Genomic DNA, 17,781 nt, shown 5'->3' on the forward strand with positions numbered 1-17,781 from the left:
CTTGGCATGAGGAAGCAGGGAAGAGCTTGGGACCTTTTGAAGGAGCCAAGTTTGAGAAATGGGATGCGGGGCCGAGGGGAAGGATGTTACTGGAAAAGATATATGCACAACATGTTTATTTTTGCGTGTGTGAGAGAAAGAACCGAGAGGCGGTGACAGGAATTCGTTTATTCCGCAAGTAGTTATTCAGCGCCCACCATGTTCCAAACACCGTTTTAGGCATCGGTAAAAAGCAATGAACAAAACAGACAAAAATTCCTGTCTCCCTGTAGTTCACATTTTATTGAACATACATACTAAACAAAGTTAAGAAAAACACACCGTATCTTAGGTCGTAATGAGTGCTGAAAACAAAAGTAGTAAAGCCGAGAAGGAGGATATAGGTTGAAATTTTAGTGTGGCCAGGGAAGGTCTCACTGAAAAGATCACTCTTCAGTAAAGAGCGAACAGAAGCAAGAGAGTTAATCGTTAGGCTGTTTTGGGGAGGTGCAGTCAGGCAGACGGACCAGACATTGCAAAAGCCATCAGGCAGGAACTCTCCTGAACAGCAAGGAAGCCTGTAGGTCAGAGTTGAGTGAAGGAACTAAAGCTGGAGAAAGAATCAGAGATCAGGAACAGGTCATGAAGGATCTTGAGGGCATCTAAGCCATTGGAGGGTTTTGAGCGGTGGAGTACTGACTTCCTTTTTAAAAGGATCTCTCTGGCTGCTCTCAAGAATAGACTGGAGGGAATAGGGTGGAAGAAACACCAGTTAGGAGGCTTTTACGTAAATCCAGAGGAGATATGATAGTGGCTTGACTAGGGGTGGTAAGAAATGACCATTCAGATTCTTAGTGTTCTTAATTTAGGTATGCAAGAATTTTAATGGATGGTGAGTTAATTTTCTTTAATTAGGTTTTGGAAACACTTTAAAAATGACTTGTAGTGTGAGGTTAGGAGTAACAAACACGAATTAAAATCATGGCTTTACCGTTTAATATTTGAAAGGATTTAGACAAGTCACATCATTTCTCTGAGTTTATCTGTAACCTTATTGTCTCACAAGGTTGTAAAGATTAAATGAGAATGTATGTAATGTGCCAGGCCCATTAAAATGGTGGCTACTGTTATTAACTGTGTTCTTGGTTAAGAAATGGAAGAGAGATAATGGTGAGTACATCTGTGAGTGGAAAGGTTTGGTTAAATCCTATTGGGGAAAATCTGAGCCAGCTAAAAGATGACCTTGTTTGGTAAGTGGGCCATGGGAGACCTAGACATAGCCCTTTTAAAATTTTATGCATATGTCACTGGACAGAAAGGTTTTCTGTGTTAATGGCCGTAGTATCTGAAACACATGGACTGTCTTCTCTTAGCCATACCCTCATAGCCATCCCTTAAGCCCTCCAGGATCCCCAGTGTCCTCATTAGTAAACGGGAAGAAGGCTCTCTGGTGAGTAGAGAAAAACAATCAAAAATAAATACAAATTTCCAGTTATAAAATGAATAAGTCATGGGGATATAATGTACAGCATGGTGACTATAGTTAATAATACTGTTTTGCAAATTAGAAAATAGCTAGGAGACTGGATCTTGATGGTTCTCATCACAAGAAAAAATTTGTAACTACGTATGGTAAAGGATGTTAACTGGACTATTGTAGTGTTCATCTTGCAACCCAATCAAAAAATGGGCAGAAGATCTAAATAGACATTTCTCCAAAGAAGACATACAGATGGCCAAGAGACACATGAAAAGATGCTCAACGTTGCTAATTATTAGAGAAATGCAAATCAAAACTACAATGAGGTATCACCTCACAATAGTCTGAATGGCCATCATCAAAAAGTCTACAAATAATAAATGCTGGAGAGCGTGTGGAGGAAAGGGTACCCTCTTGCACTGTTGGTGGGAATACAAATTGGTACAGCCACTATGGAGAACAGTATGGAGGTTCCTTAAAAAACTAAAAATAGAGCTACAGTATGATCCTGCAGTTCTACTTCTGGGAATATATGTGGAGAAAACTATAATTAAAAAAGGTACATGCACCCCAGTGTTCACTGAAGCATTATTTACAATAGGCAAGACATGGAAGCAACTTAAATATCCATCAAGAGATGAATGGATAAAGAAAATGTGGTGTATACACACACACACACCCACACACCCACACACACACACACACACACACACACACACACACACACACACACACACACACACTGGAATATTACTCAGCTATAAAAAGAATGAAATAATGCCATTTGCAGCAACATGGATGGACCTAGAGATTATCATATGAAATGAAGTCAGACAGAGACAAGTCTCATATGATATCACTTATATGTGGAATCTAAAAATGAACTTATTACAAAACAGAAACAGACTCAGACATAGAAAACAAACTTATGGTTACCAAAGGGGAAAAGTGGGGGGGGGGGTAAATTAGGAATTTGGGAGTAACTTATACACACTACTATATATAAAACAGATAAATAACAAGGGCCTACTGTATAGCATGGGGAACGATACTCAATATTTTGTAACAACCTGTATGGGAAAAGAATCTGGAAAAGAATGTATGTATATCTGAATTACTTTGCTGCACACCTGAAACTAACACATTGTAAATTAACTATACTTCAATAATAAAAAAAAGAAAGTCACACAGCTAATGAGGGGCAGAGCTGGCATTTGAGTTCATTCCCTGATCCTTTTGCTGGCATTTGAGTTCATTCCCTGATTCCTTTTGCTTAGAAGAAAAACAAAAAGAATAAAATGAACTTTCACAAAAAGCATAGTTTTAGATCTATGTTTTGACAAAGGTTACTAGAAGACCCCTGGAATTATTGCTGGTTGCCACTGCTATATATTTTGAGTGTCTCTGGAATGTATTGTTCTCAAAATATTTAATTTTTTTATTTACCTGTTTAAAAATTCTGACTTTTGACATGTTTTAAATCCTAGCAGGAGTTTTAACCTAGAGCTGCATTGTGTAGAACTGTAATAAAGGTGTTCTTAGAGTGGGGTAACTTGGCAATTAGATTACAAAACAAATGGAGGAAAGAAGTTTGGAAGGTAAGAATAGGGATGATGGTAGAAGAGAGAAAAAGTGATTAAAATTACTGTAGTTCACTAGTTCTGATGGGCACATTTTTCTCATATTTATAGCTCTGAAATAGTGGGGTATTCAATGTTTTAAACTCATTATAGACTAAATAGCAGCTGTGACATGGTTGTCACTGCCCAACTTACGCAAACTTGGTTATAACTGATAATATTGTCATTAGTTCAGTTGAGTTGTGTGTACTGTTGGTACATAGTTGTTGAGTTTAATCTCTTAAGTATCCTTTAAAAGATCATTTAGCACTTAAATAAAAAGTTATTGTATTTGCAGAAATACATGGAAGAAATAAATTAGGAGTTTGGGATTAACATATCTACACTACTATAAATAAAATATGTAAATAAGGACCTACTATATAGCACAGGGAAATATACTCAGTGTCTTGTAATAACCTGTAATGTAAAGACTCTGAAAAAGGAAATATATATATATATATATATATATATATACACACACACACACATAGATGTAAAACTATCACTTTGCTGTATACTTGAAACTAACACAACATTGTAAATTAACTATACTTCAGTTTTCAAAAAAGAGATTCATGGAAACACAAGAGTGATATAAGATAAAAATAGGGCTAAATTCAAAACAGGTATTTCAGTACATAATACAGGATGTGACTAAGTGTAAGAGAGCATTAGGTCAGTTAAATCAGCCATGGTTTTTTTCCTTAATGGTACCCAAAATAATGCAGCATCTTATGATTGGAGTCATTTTACAATTGATGGTATCTTATATATGATGAAATACAATACTTAGAGTGTCTAAGGAGAATATAAATTTTTACCTAATTGCAATTCTGAAACAGTGAAATCAGATATTTTGAGAAATAGAGAATCACTTCCAAATTTTTGTGGAGTTCTCTATAGTATAAAGTAAAAATGAAAGTCTGCACTTAAAACTTCCATTTCAAAGCAATAGTTTATGTTTGGTTCCTAATGTTGAGAGCCCAGGGTAGGGAATTTGTTAATTTTTAAAAAGTACTGGCAATTTCAAAATCAGAGTGGGGAAGACTACTGTAGAGACTGCTGAGGTAAAGGGAAGTCATTTAGAAATGATAGGAATCTCTGAAGTAATCTTTTATGTGTGTGTTTTAATGATTCAGATGTAGTCTAAATTCATGTATTTGCTAAAACCAGCTTCACCTGATTTTATGATTTTTAGGTTTGATGAAATATGGTGATTATGTTGAGACGAACAGAATTAATGTGAAAGGGCAGAATAATTTAGATAATACTTTTCAAAAGCTTTTTATCATAAAAAGTGTTTATTTTTTTAAATTTAGTGTAGGAAAAAGAAAAAAACGTCTTGACTCTTACTATCCAAATACAGTTAACATACTCAGTGTACTGTTTTTCTCTCTGTCAATGTTTTAGATTTGTAATTACTGTGCGTGCAATTAAGTATTATATCTATTTTAATCGCATAATCTTTTTTTTTAAATTTTGGCACAGACTAAGCCAGCATTCCCAAACTGTTTTAGAAAATACTAGTTCAAATAAATGTTAATTAGGTGTTCCTTGCTTAGTATTCCATGGCTAAATACTTTGGGAAATGCTTCGTAAGTATATCCTTTACAGAAATTATAGCTTGGGCATTAAAAGAAGTAACTCCAGAATCAGACAGACCTAAGTTTCAATCCTCATTTACTAACTAGCCACATGACGTGAGGCAAATTAATTTTAAGTCACATTTTCCTCTCTCTATAATGGAGATAATTACTGTATTTGTAGATGATCTGTGTAAAGCATTTAACCAGCCCACAATAAATGCTCTTCAAATGTTACCTATCATTATTAACTTTATCATCTGTGAGAAACCCTTTACGTATTGGCATATTAAAAGCTCAGAGGAGACTAAGGAAACTTCTAAAGTTTTGAAATCCAGCAGGTACTCAATGTAAAATTGAAAATCACTGGAGCAGTTGGCACAGAGTAGTGAAATGAGCGCTGGGTTGAATGGCAAAACATTTGTCTGAGCTTTAAGCAATGATGTTGTTAAGCTAACAGTGTTGCCCTAAACATAACCCTTTTAAAAAATTTTCTCCAGTTTTCTGTGTCTGTCCCATTTGCCTAAAGTGTAGTGAGTACAAGGAACGTGTTTAATCTTGCTTCCTACTATAAATCTGGCACATGCTCAAAATCAGGGACCATAAGTAAAATTTGGGTCATGAATGTGTTATTTATAGGGACCTGGCAGGTAACATTAATGGCAAACAGGGAATGGCGGGTGAAGTCTGTTTTGCCTTGCTTAAAGGCATTCACATTCAGTTGTTTCAAATACTGATCTGTTTGGTGACCATTTATAATCCCTAGAAGAGACTAGAGATCAGGATCAAACCCTTGAGAACATCAGCATTAAAGGGATAAGAAAAAGGAGATGCTAAGGAAGTAGGTGAAATCAGGTGAAAGTATCCTCATTTTATAAATTAAGAAAATGAAGCATAGAGAAGTTAAGTGCCTTTACCAAGTTTGTCACACAGCCGGTAGTATGTGATTCAACCAAGATTTGTTGGCTGTAAATGCTTTTTTTTAAAAAAACTATGCTCTCCTACCTGTGGTAGCAATCATTATCTGCATACTACTAGAAAACATTGACATAAACTTATGCATCCTACTTGTATTTCTGAAAAGTTTAAATGACAGTTAATCAACAAGTACTAGGAAACCTGTTTCCAGAGCTTCTAATTCTAAAATCAATAAATAGTTCTTAATATTTGAGAAAAGTTTTGTCAACACATAGACCTGATTAGAAATTAATCCAGAGGCAGAGTCAAGATGGCCATGTAGGAAGACACGGAGTTAGCATCTCCCCACAACTAGGGTGCCTGTCGGCTGCTGGTGGGGAACTCTGATGCCCAAGAAGATGGGAGGAATCCCAAAGTGAACTGGTAGGATGTAAGGGGACTGAGAGGGGAGGAGAACTGGAGGCCAGACAGAATCGGCACCCCTGAGGCCGGAGAGATCAGGAGAGGCAGGTGAGAGGGGCCCTCTGGGAGGAGTGGAGGGCGATTGCCCCATCCACTCGGACACGGGGAGCCTGCTGAGCTCCCAGGCCAATCCCCTGCCCTCCAAACCCCCATCCAGGCCACGTGGGTCCTTGGGGGCATAGGAGGGAGGCCAGGGAGATCAGGAGAGGCAGGTGGGAGGGGCCCTCCCAGACTGGAGGAGCAGGAAAGGAGAGGAGGGCATTTTCCCTGCTCACTCGAGCCCAGGAAGCCTGCTGGGCTCCCAGGTGAGGTCCCCTGCCCTCTTGAGACCAGGAATGGGGGCCACCCTGGGCCCCTTCTGTTCCTTGAGCCTAAGCCCCACCCCCACAGCCCCCAGAGCCTTTTCCAGCCCTGTGGGTCCTGAGCATTGGCCCCACCTACCACCCAAACCTCACCCTTGCATAGGCCTCACCATCCACAGCCAAGGCCTTTGCCCCCTGTATTTATTTTTTTTCTTTTCCCTCTTTTTTACTATTGTGATACCGATATACCTTCCAGTTGTTGATTCACCTATATTTTTATTTTTATATTCTTCCTAACGTATCTGTTAGTTTCCTAGTCTAATTTTATTTTTTACTTTGTTATTGTTGTGTTTTTTGTTTGTTTTTTTCTGCCACCCCAGGCGGCTTGCAAGATCTTGGTTCATGAGCCCGGGGTTGGGCTGAAGCTCCTGAGGTGGGAGCTCCGAGTCCGAACCACTGGACTAACAGAGAACCTCAGACCACAGGGAATATTCGTTGGAGTGAGGTCTCACAGAATTCCTCATCTCAGCACCAAGACCCAGCTCTGCCCAATAGCCTAAAAACCCCACTATTAGAAGTCTCAGGCCAAACAACCAGTAAGACAGGAACACAATCCCACTTATTAAACAACAACAAAAAAGATGAGATGACAAAAAATAACTCACAGATGAAGGAGCAAGGTAAAAACCTACAGAAGACCAAATAAATGAAGAGGAAACAGGCAATCTACCAGAATCTTGGAAATAGAATGGCGGCACGGATTGAGAAAACAAAAGAAATGTTTAGCAAAGATCTAGAAGAACTAAGGAGCAAACAGAGAGAATGAACACAATAACTGAAATGAAAAATACACTAGAAGGAATCAATATCAGAATAACTGAGGCAGAATAACGAATAAGTGAGCTGGAAGACAAAATGGTGGAAATAACTGCTGAGGAGCAGAATAAACAAAAAAGAATGTAAAGAATTGAAGATAATCTCAGAGACCTCTGGGACAACAGTAACACACCACATTCGAATTACAGGGGTTCCAGCAGAAGAGAAAAAGAAAGGGTCTGAGAAAATATTTGAAGAGATTATAGTTGAAAACTTCCCTAACATGGGAAAGGAAATAGTCACCCAAGTCCAGGAAGCACAGAGAGTCCCATACAGGATAAACCCTAGGAAAAACACACCAAGACACATATTAATCAAACTAACAAAAATTAAATTCAAAGAAAAAATATTAAAAGCAGCAAGGGAAAAACAAAAAATAACATACAAAGGAACCCCTGTAAGGTTATCAGCTAATTTTTCAGCAGAAGAACTCTGCAGGCCAAAACGGACTGGCAGGATGTACTTAAAGTGATGAAAGAGAAAAACCTACAACCAAGATTACCCAGCAAGGATCTCATTCACATTCGATGGAGAAGTCAAAAGTTTTTCAGACAAGCAAAAGCTAAGAGAATTCGGCACCACTAAACCAGCTTTACAACAAATGCTAAAGAAACAACTCGCAGCAGGAAACACAAGAGAAGAAAAAGACCCACAAAAACAAACCCAAAACAATTAAGAAAATGGTAATAGGAACATACATATTGATAATAACCTTGAATGTAAATGGATTAGATGCCCCAACCAAAAGACACAGACTGGCTGAATGGATACAAAAACAAGACCCATATATATGCTGTCTACAAGAGACCCACTTCAGACCTAGGGACACATACAGACAAAGTGAAGGGATGGAAAAAGATATTCGATGCAGATGGAAATCAAAAGAAAGCTGGAGTAGCAATACTCATATCAGGTAAAATAGACTTTGAAATAAAGACTGTTACAAGCGATAAGGAGGGACACTACATAATGATCAAAGGATCAATCCAAGAAGAAGATATAACTATAAATGTTTATGCACCCAACATATGAACACCTCAATACATAAGGCAAATGCTAACAACCATGAAAACAGAAATCGACAGTAACACAATAATAGTAGGGGACTTTTAACACCCCACTTACACCAATGGATATATCATCCAAACAGAAAATAAATAAGGAAACACAAGCTTTAAGTGATATAATAGACCAGATAGGTCTAATTGATATTTGTAGAACATTCCACCCAAAAGTGGCAGATTACACTTTCTTCTCAAGTGCACATGGAATATTCTCTAGGAAAGATCATATCTTGGGTCACAAATGAAGCCTTGGAAAATTTAAGAAAATTGAAATCGTATCAAGCATCTTTACTGCCCACAACACTGTGAGATTGGAAATCAATTACAGGAAAAAAACTGTAAAAAACATAAATGCATGGAGGTTAAACAGTGTGCTACTAAATAACCAAGAGGTCACTGAAGAAATCAAAGAAGAAATAAAAAACTACATAGAAACAAATGACTTGCATTCCTATACACTAATGATGAAAAATCTGAAAGAGAAATTAAGGAAACACTCCCATTTACCATTGCAACAAAAAGAATAAAATACCTAGGAATAAACCTACCTAGGGAGACAAAAGACCTGTATGCAGAAAACTATAAGACACTGATGAAAGAAATTAAAGATGATGCCAACAGGTGGAGAGATATAGCATGTTCTTGGATTGGAAGAATCAATACTGTGAAAATGACTATACTACCCAAAGCAATCTACAGATTCAATGCAATCCCTATGAAATTACCAGTGGCATTTTTTACGAAACTAGAACAAAAAATCTTAAAATTTGTATGGAGACACAAAAGACCCCGAATAGCCAAAGCAGTCTTGAGGGAAAAAAACGGAGCTGGAGGAATCAGGCTCCCTGACTTCAGACTATACTACAAAGCTACAGTAATCAAGACAATATGGTACTGGCACAAAAACAGAAACATAGATCAATGGAACAAGATAGAAAGCCCAGAGATAAAGCCACGCACCTATGGTCAACTAATCTATGACAAAGGAGGCAAGGATATACAATGGAGAAAAGACGGTCTATTCACTACGTGGTGCTGGGAAAACTGGACAGCCACATGTAAAAGAATGAAATTAGAACACTCCCTAACAGCATACACAAAAATAAACTCAAAATGGATTCGAGACCTAAATGTAAGACCGGACACTATAAAACTCTTAGAGGAAAACATAGGAAGAACACTCTTTGACATAAATCACAGCAAGATCTTTTTTGATTCACCTCCTAAAGAAATGGAAATAAAAATAAACAAATGGGACCTAATGAAACTTCAAAGCTTTTGCACAGCAAAGGAAACCATAAACAAGACAAAAAGACAACCCTCAGAATGGGAGAAAATATTTGCAAACGAATCAACGGACAAAGGATTAATCTCCAAAATATATAAACAGCTCATGCAGCTCAATATTAAAAAAACAACCCCATCCAGAAATGGGCAGAAGACTTAAATAGACCTTTCTCCAAAGAAGACATACAGATGGCCAAGAAGCACATGAAAAGCTGCTCAACATCACTAATTATTAGAGAAATGCAAATCAAAACTGCAATGAGGTATCACCTCACACCAGTTAGAATGGGCATCATCCGAAAGTGTACAAATAACAAATGCTGGAGAGGGTGTGGAGAAAAGGGAACCCTCTTGCACTGTTGGTGGGAATGTAGATTGATACAGCCACTGTGGAGAACAATATGGAGGTTCCTTAAAAAAGTAAAAATGGTTGCGTAGGATCCTTCTCTATTCTCTATTTTAAGAGTTCATGGCTTACATATGTGGATGTGTTTTCCACTAACATTTCTCTGTTACTAACATTGTTTTCTCTAAGATTCTGGCTTTGCAGACATTTGAGGAACAACAGGGTATTCTGTATTCACTTTTGGTAAAAATTGGCAGAATTTAAAAGGTTATATCTTCATTTTCATTTTTGTAACTTTTTTTCCTCTGCATTTTCTAAACTATTAAATAATAGTCCATGGAGGAGTTTATTGTGACTTTTCCAGGTTAACCACCACCACCCCATTTATATTTTCTTCATTACTAGCAATTTTATTTTTATAGGGTTTTTAAAATTGCTTCCATATCATAAATTGTCAACTTTAGCATAAAGTTTTTTGGGGTTGGTTTTCTTTTTATAAAGTAAACATCTCAGAATGTTCTTTATATAGGATGGTTATTGCCTAATAATTTAAAATTTTAAAGCAATCTTGTCCACTACTAGCCAATTATTTTATCAAAAAATTTCACCATTTATTGAGTGTGCATCATTTATTTAAAATTAGAATTATTTCAGCAATGCTTGTGGCATACTTTGGATTATAAATTGATGTTAAATTAGGGGCAAAGAGCAGTTCATAGTATTGTTAATGATTAACCCTCTCTTCTGAGTGTGACTATTTGTCTTAACATTTGGCAGTTAGAACTTTAACATGATGAATTAATCTCAGAATTTTGCTTATATATGCATTTTTCTGCATATTGATATGTTTTCTAATTTCTATACATTATTATACAGTTAAAATTCTAATTCAATTTTTTTTACAAAGGATACAGTATATATATACTGATACTATTTCTGAGTAGGTATATGTTTAATATTGGTGTTTTCCTAATTGTCGATCATTTTCTTTTAATATTTGCCTTTCTAGTTTACATGTTCTTCCTTACACATAAGTTTGTACATAATTAAATAAACAGTAGAAATATCCAATATACGAAGGAAACATATAAAGAAGGAATTCAGCAATTGTCTTTACTTTGGAACTCAGGTGTGGTACTCAGTTATCCCTTAGTTAAGGTTGTTGTTAGTCTGTCCCTTAGTGTTTCTATCTTATGTCATAGTATTCTGCAGTATTTTAAAGCTTTCTTTAAAACTTTCCAACCTAAAATATGATTAAATAGCATGTTTTCATGCTTTTAGGAAAAAATTGATTTTCTTTTCCAAACAGAATGAGGAATTAATCTATTAACATTTCTGCCTTTTGTTTGGTTTGTTGCTCTTCAGAGGAAAAGTATTTTTCTAACATTTTTCTGTTACAGTAGAAAATGTTTTTCATCTCAGACTGCTTGTGCATGGTGTCCTGTACAATAAATTTATTCATTCTACAGTATAATGTATCACTTTCATTTTTTCACTTAGGATTTTCTGCTGTTTCTTGGCAAAAATGGCAGCCAGTGATGCTGTTCTCAAGAGACTGGAACAGAAGGGTGCCGAGGCAGATCAAATAATTGAATATCTTAAGCAGCAGGTTGCTCTTCTTAAGGAGAAAGCAAGTAAGAAAATTAGAAAATTTAAATTTTCTAGGGAGATAACTTAAAATGAATTCATATATTGACAGAGCAAAAAAAAAATGTTTACCACATATATTATTATTTCACAAACTTGATGATGACTTCTATATTCCTTTAATATTGCAATTATGAGTGAAATAATGTAGGATTAAGATAAGTTAGAATTGGTGTATAGTGAATATGTGATATTTAGAGAAAACAATGTATTATTTCAAGACTGATAAAATACTTAAGTTGGTATAGAATTAGAGATTAAAAATGAAGAAAATTGAGTGGAGTCAAATATGAACTCAAATATCTCCTCTAACCTTGTATAGAAGAAAATGTATACTTTCACATTACTCTCTGCTAGGGTATTTTCTGAAATGATTTTTACATTTTTTCCAGTGCTTAAGTTTTACCTGGAAATTGCTATGATGCATACAAAAAATATCAAATCTGAATTTTTGCTTTTAAAGTTTAGGTTGTTTTCTGTTTTGTTTGTTTAAGTATGTTTTATTTCTCAATAGCCAATGTTAATGTTATGAAAATTCCAGAATCTTTGCCATCACTTATAGAAATAAATGCTTTTCTTTGCTGCATAAAACTGAATGGCTTATAGAATCCTACATTCATTCTCTAAAAATTTTTCCCATTATCAATTTTTTTCTTAATTTTAAATACTGTTTTAATTATTTTTATAATGTTTTATAAACATTGTTATTGTTTTTCTTAGAATTTTAAAAGGATTTTTCTTATTTTTAAAAATTCTTAATATTTCTTTTCATTAGTAAGATGAAGAGATTAGAGATATATGTAATATAGAGGAGAATTAAAAAGGAAGTAATTTGTGAATAGTAGTAATAATAAAAATGTGTATTTCAGTAAGTAAATACTCAGGCAGGACTATACTGCCTGACATATGAGAGGGTCACATGCTACATGGTTCACATACGTGGTATCACCAAAAATGCAACAGGTATAATATAGATTGATACAGTAGTGTGCCTTGGTATAGGCAACTCAGATACCAAAAGCAGTTTTCAGTCATGTTTTTGATTTACTCAGAATGATGAATGATTCTTTATGTAAAGCTCTTGAACAAAATAAAGTACAGTCTACTCTTGATTTACATGGTACTTGATTCCTAGAAAATTCAGAGTATAATGAAAATGTTTAAGAATGTTTATATATAAAAAGTAATTAGGATCTAGGCTCAAATAATTAACAGGATTTTCACTTACACAAATGTACAGTGGGTCACTGCAAAATCCTGCAGAACGTAAGACGGTTCTTCATTTTACAGGAATATCTAGCATATTGCAGGACATCTGGCATCCCTGACCCCTGCCTAACAAATGCCAGTAATGACTCCCATTATTTGTGACAACAAAAAATACTTCCACAGATTTTCAAAATCCCACCTAGGGAGCAGTACCAACCCCACCGAGAATCACTGTTTTTCTTTTATATTTTTGTATACCCTATTGCTGACCTTGAACACACATATTATGTGTTGAGCAAATCTTTGAAGTTATTTCATTCATTAAATGTTTGACCAGCTTAACTTTTGAGACATTAGGAGTAAAAGATTATTCAGTTCCTTTTACAAGGTAATCACTAAAAAGGAAGAAATGAGAATACTTTTTTATTGTTTGGTTATCATTATTAGATCTTAGACTTTTTTAAAAGTTTAATATGTCTAATATTTGTCTCTCTTTCTTACAGTTAACCTGTTACTGACACTCTGAGCCAGGTTCATAAGAATTTTTATAAAAGCTAGGAAAATGATTGATAAAACCTTTTATGTTGTTATTACTTCACAGATTTATTTCCCTTTTTCTCTCTCTCTTTTAAATATCATGTTATTTTAATAAATACTAAACTGATATAAAGAAACTGGCCAAACATTTGGTTACTGGCTTTGTTTATACTGGCTATGCTTTTTTTAAGTAGTATCCATAAGAAACCTTTTAGAAAACATAACTATATCTTAACTGGTTGTTCTTGATCCCAGTTTTGCAGGCAACTTTGAGAGAAGAGAAGAAACTTCGAGTTGAAAATGCTAAATTGAAGAAAGAAATTGAAGAATTGAAACAAGAGCTAATTAAGGCAGAAATTCAAAATGGAGGTGATTAATTACAGAAATAATAGGTTGTTTTTATTCATAATAATAATTATTATATTGTTTATTAAGTTAGGTTTTATGCTTGGTTACTCAAGCATTCATGCATTTATCCTCTTATATTGAAGACAAAATATAGACTTAGAAAATGCAAGTAAATGGTCTTGCCTAGGATCATGCAAAAAGTGTCAAAGCTGGAGTTCAGAAAGCTGTACTTCTAATCTCTGTACTGTGATCATCACTATTCCCTATTAAACTTGATCATCACTATTCCCTTGATCATCATCAACTATGTCACTATATAGTTGTTGAAAATAAGCCATAATAATATTTAGTTAACATTTACTAAGTTTTGCTTTATGCCAGGCACTACGTGCCAAGTGCTTCATATACATTATATATTTTATCCTTAAAATTACATGTATACAAATTATCCTTGTTTTACACATTGAAGCTTAGAGATGTATAGTCATTTGCCTGAAACCAAATACTATTTTTAAGTTACCCAAGCCAGCATATAATTATCATTCCAACAATTATGTTGAAAAAAAAAATGAAAATTTTTATTGAACTATTTTAAAGGTTTCTAGATAAATTCACATTATTATAAAATGACATTAATAGTAAGAATAGTTCTGTTATAATTTCAAAGTACCACGTGGAAAAACATTTGATTATATTGTAGAAAATCCTTCCTGGGTGAATTAAGGAGGCCCGGGTGTAGTGAATCCCTGTCTTACTACTCCCTTTTGACATTTATTCTGTCACTAAGTTATTCTGAATGCTCTAGTATGCATTCTACCCTAGCTAAATAAAAGTAAGAGGAAAAAAACCAATAATGTATGCTTAAAACTATCAACTGGAGAGAATATTATTTGTCACTGGAAAATAGTTGATGTTTTCCAAGATTAGGAGATTTGGAATACAGGTGCAGAATTAAATAAACAGCTAAAATATTAGCAGTGTAAAACTGCTTTTCATTTCTCCTAGTTCTAGAAGATTGCCCTGTAAACATTAAACTTTTAAACTGTGATCGTAATAAAATGCTAAAACAAACAGTTTGAATTAAAGTACTGAATTCTGTCTTGGTGAAACATAAAATAGGGGTAGATGGAGCTTCATATTACTAAAAGAAGCCTTCAAAGAACTTTAAAAATACCTCTGAAAAGTGGTTTGAATATTGGCTGGAATATAAGCCACATCAAAATCCCTCACAAGATTATATTCTTCCATGTTTACTAGGCAGTGAGTATGTTTTTAACATTGCTGGAGCAATTTTCTTTATTTCTTTAAAATGTTTTTTGAAACAGAATTATGGGCAAATAATGCTGCTGTCTCTCCATTACTTCTGATGTAAAAATGATTGTTACTAAAACATCTTTTCAGTTGATTGTTCTATTTAAGAGAAAACCTGAGTGAAAAACATGCCATCTTGCCAAACCATGAGGGGGTGTAATCTCTGGAGACAGACAACCTGGGTATAAATTCTTATTTCCCTTTCTCACTATGTGTGTGATGGGCCAGTTTCTTAACTTCTGTATGGCTCGGGTTGATCATCTGTAAATGTGGATATGAATAAAACTTACTGCTTAGGGTATTTATGAGAATTACAAGAGTTAATTCAGATAAAGCATTTTGAAAAGTGTCTGGGACATAGTAAGTTTATAATAAATATTAGCTTACATTGTTATCTAAAATTTTCTCAGTTTAATCATTAGTGATTGAAGGAGAATAATGCATTTATTCTTTTATGGTTAAAATAAACTTAATTTCTTGGCAGCCTTTCTACAGTCTCAGATAGTCGAGACTTGATAATCATACACACTGAATTTCCTTTTTAAGAAGAGTTCATGTTCTACCATATGACCCAGCAGTTCCACTCCTAGTTATATATCCAAAAAACCAAAAACACTAATTCAAAAAGATACATGCACCCCAATGTTCATAGCGTTGTTTATGATTGCCAAGATATGGAAGCAACTTAAATGTCCATCAACAGATGAATGGATAAAGAAGATGTAGTATATACATACAAACACAGTGGAGTACTACTCAGCCATAAAAAAGCGTGAAATTTTGCCATTTGAAGCAACATGGGTGGACTCAGAGGGTATTATGCTGAGCGAAATAATTCAGACAGAAAAAGGCAAATAGTGTATCACTTATAGGAGGAATCTAAAAATTATAACAAGCTAGTGAATATAATAAAAAAGCTGACACAGAGAACAAACCAGTGGTTACCACTCGAGAGGGGAAGGGGGAGGGGCAATATAGTAGTTGGGGATTAAGAGGTACAAACTATTGTGTATAAAATAAGCTACAAGGATATACTATACATCATGGGGAATATAGGCAGTATTTTATAATAACTATAAATGGAGTATAATGTTTAAAAATTGTGAATCACTATATTGTACGCCTGTAACATAATATTGTACAACTATATTTCAATTAAAAAAAATAGAGTTCATATTTGTTATTCACAGTTTTCCATTTGTTTGTTGTTTAATATAAATGACATTATTTTCATTTTCTCTCTCAGTAAAACAGATACCATTCCCATCTGGTATTCCACTGCAAGCTGATTCTGTGGTTTCTGAAAATGTGATACAGTCTATACCAATAACAGCCATATCTTCTGGTGCCAAAGAGCAGATAAAAGGAGGAGGAGGAGAAGAAGAAAAGAAGATGAAAGAGAAAATTGAAAAGAAAGGTATTTTTGAACAGTTGAAGTTATTTGGCACTTGACTGGTTTATCAGATGTCAGCATTTTTGATAATAATAATGGTGTCAGGAAGAAAGTTCAGACTTTTATGAACTAAAGTCAGGAACAATAGGATAATGGAACATAGAATCTGGGCCCTAAAGGATGACAGGATAAGAGTGTGGCATTTGAGGTAGAGGGACCAGCATAACTAAAAACAAAGAGATTAAGTATAGAGGCCTATGTGTAGTTTGGTATGACTGAATTTAGGTGTATATATAGGGGATAGTTTCAGAGAAATCACAGGTAGAAAGTTAGCTTAGAACCAGTTGTGAAGATAGGAAAGGGATATTCCAGTCAAAGCAGAATTTCTCAACTAGCATGGGGGTGTTGAAGTTTTAGGAACCCATTAAGATCTGAAGTGCAGAGTATATCACAGTCCACTTAGGCAACTAGAGTAGAAATCTTAGAGTCAACCTTAACTTGTCCCTGTCCCTCAATTTCATATTTAATTGGCTACCAAAGCCTATACAAGCATACCTCGGAGATATTGCAGGTTCAGTTCCAGGCCCCTGCAATAAAGCGAATATCACAAGAAAGCAAGTCACAAGAATTCTTTGGTTTCCTAGTACATATGAAAGTTATGTTTATACTGTAGTCTGTTAAATGTTCAATAGCAGTGTGTCTAAAAAAAATAATGTATATAACTTAATTAAAAATACTTTATTGCTAAAACATGCTAACCATCATCTGAACCTTCAGCAAGTCATCATCTTTTTGCTGGGGGAGTCTTTTCTCAATGTTGAGTGCTGCTGACTGATCAGGCTCATGATTACTGAAGGGTGGGGTGCTGTGGCAGTTTCTTAAGACAACAATGAAGTTTGCTGTACTGATTGAATCTTCCTCTCACAAACTATTTCTCTGTAGCACATATGCTGTTTGATAGCATTTTACCCACAGTAGAATTTCTTTCCCAATTGGAGTCAGTCTTCTCAAACCCTGTCATTCATTGCTTTATCAACTAAGTTTATGTAATATTCTAAATCCTTTGTTATCCTCAGCAGTCTTCACGGCATCTTCACCAGGAGTTGATTCCATATCAAGAAACCACTTTCTTTGCTCATCCATTAGAAGCAACTCCTTATCCATTAAAATTTTATCATGTGATTGCAGCAATTTAGTCACATCTTCAGGCTCCACTTCCAATTCTAATTCTCTTGCTATTTCCACCACATCTGCAGTTCCTTCCTCCACTGAAATCTTGAACCCCGCAAGTTATACATGAGGATTGGAATCAGCTTCTTCCAAACTCCTGCTACTGTTGATATTTGACCTCTTTCCATGAATCACAAATGTTCTTAATGGCATCTAGAATGGTGAATCCTTTCCAGAAAGTTTTCAA

General features: G+C 35.0%; 1 protein-coding gene across 1 annotated transcript in view; it reads left to right on the forward strand.

The window, feature by feature from the left end:
- Positions 1-17,781, forward strand: part of AIMP1 (aminoacyl tRNA synthetase complex interacting multifunctional protein 1) — a 34,152-nt gene that overhangs the window by 226 nt on the left and 16,145 nt on the right. The window contains exons 2-4 of the mRNA XM_036852721.1: positions 11,420-11,553; positions 13,568-13,681; positions 16,218-16,388. Of these exons, the coding sequence (XP_036708616.1) occupies positions 11,420-11,553; positions 13,568-13,681; positions 16,218-16,388 (419 nt within the window). The remainder of the gene's footprint in view (positions 1-11,419; positions 11,554-13,567; positions 13,682-16,217; positions 16,389-17,781) is intronic.

Source organism: Balaenoptera musculus, chromosome 5 (assembly GCF_009873245.2).
Source record: "Balaenoptera musculus isolate JJ_BM4_2016_0621 chromosome 5, mBalMus1.pri.v3, whole genome shotgun sequence".
Lineage (NCBI taxonomy): Eukaryota > Metazoa > Chordata > Mammalia > Artiodactyla > Balaenopteridae > Balaenoptera > Balaenoptera musculus.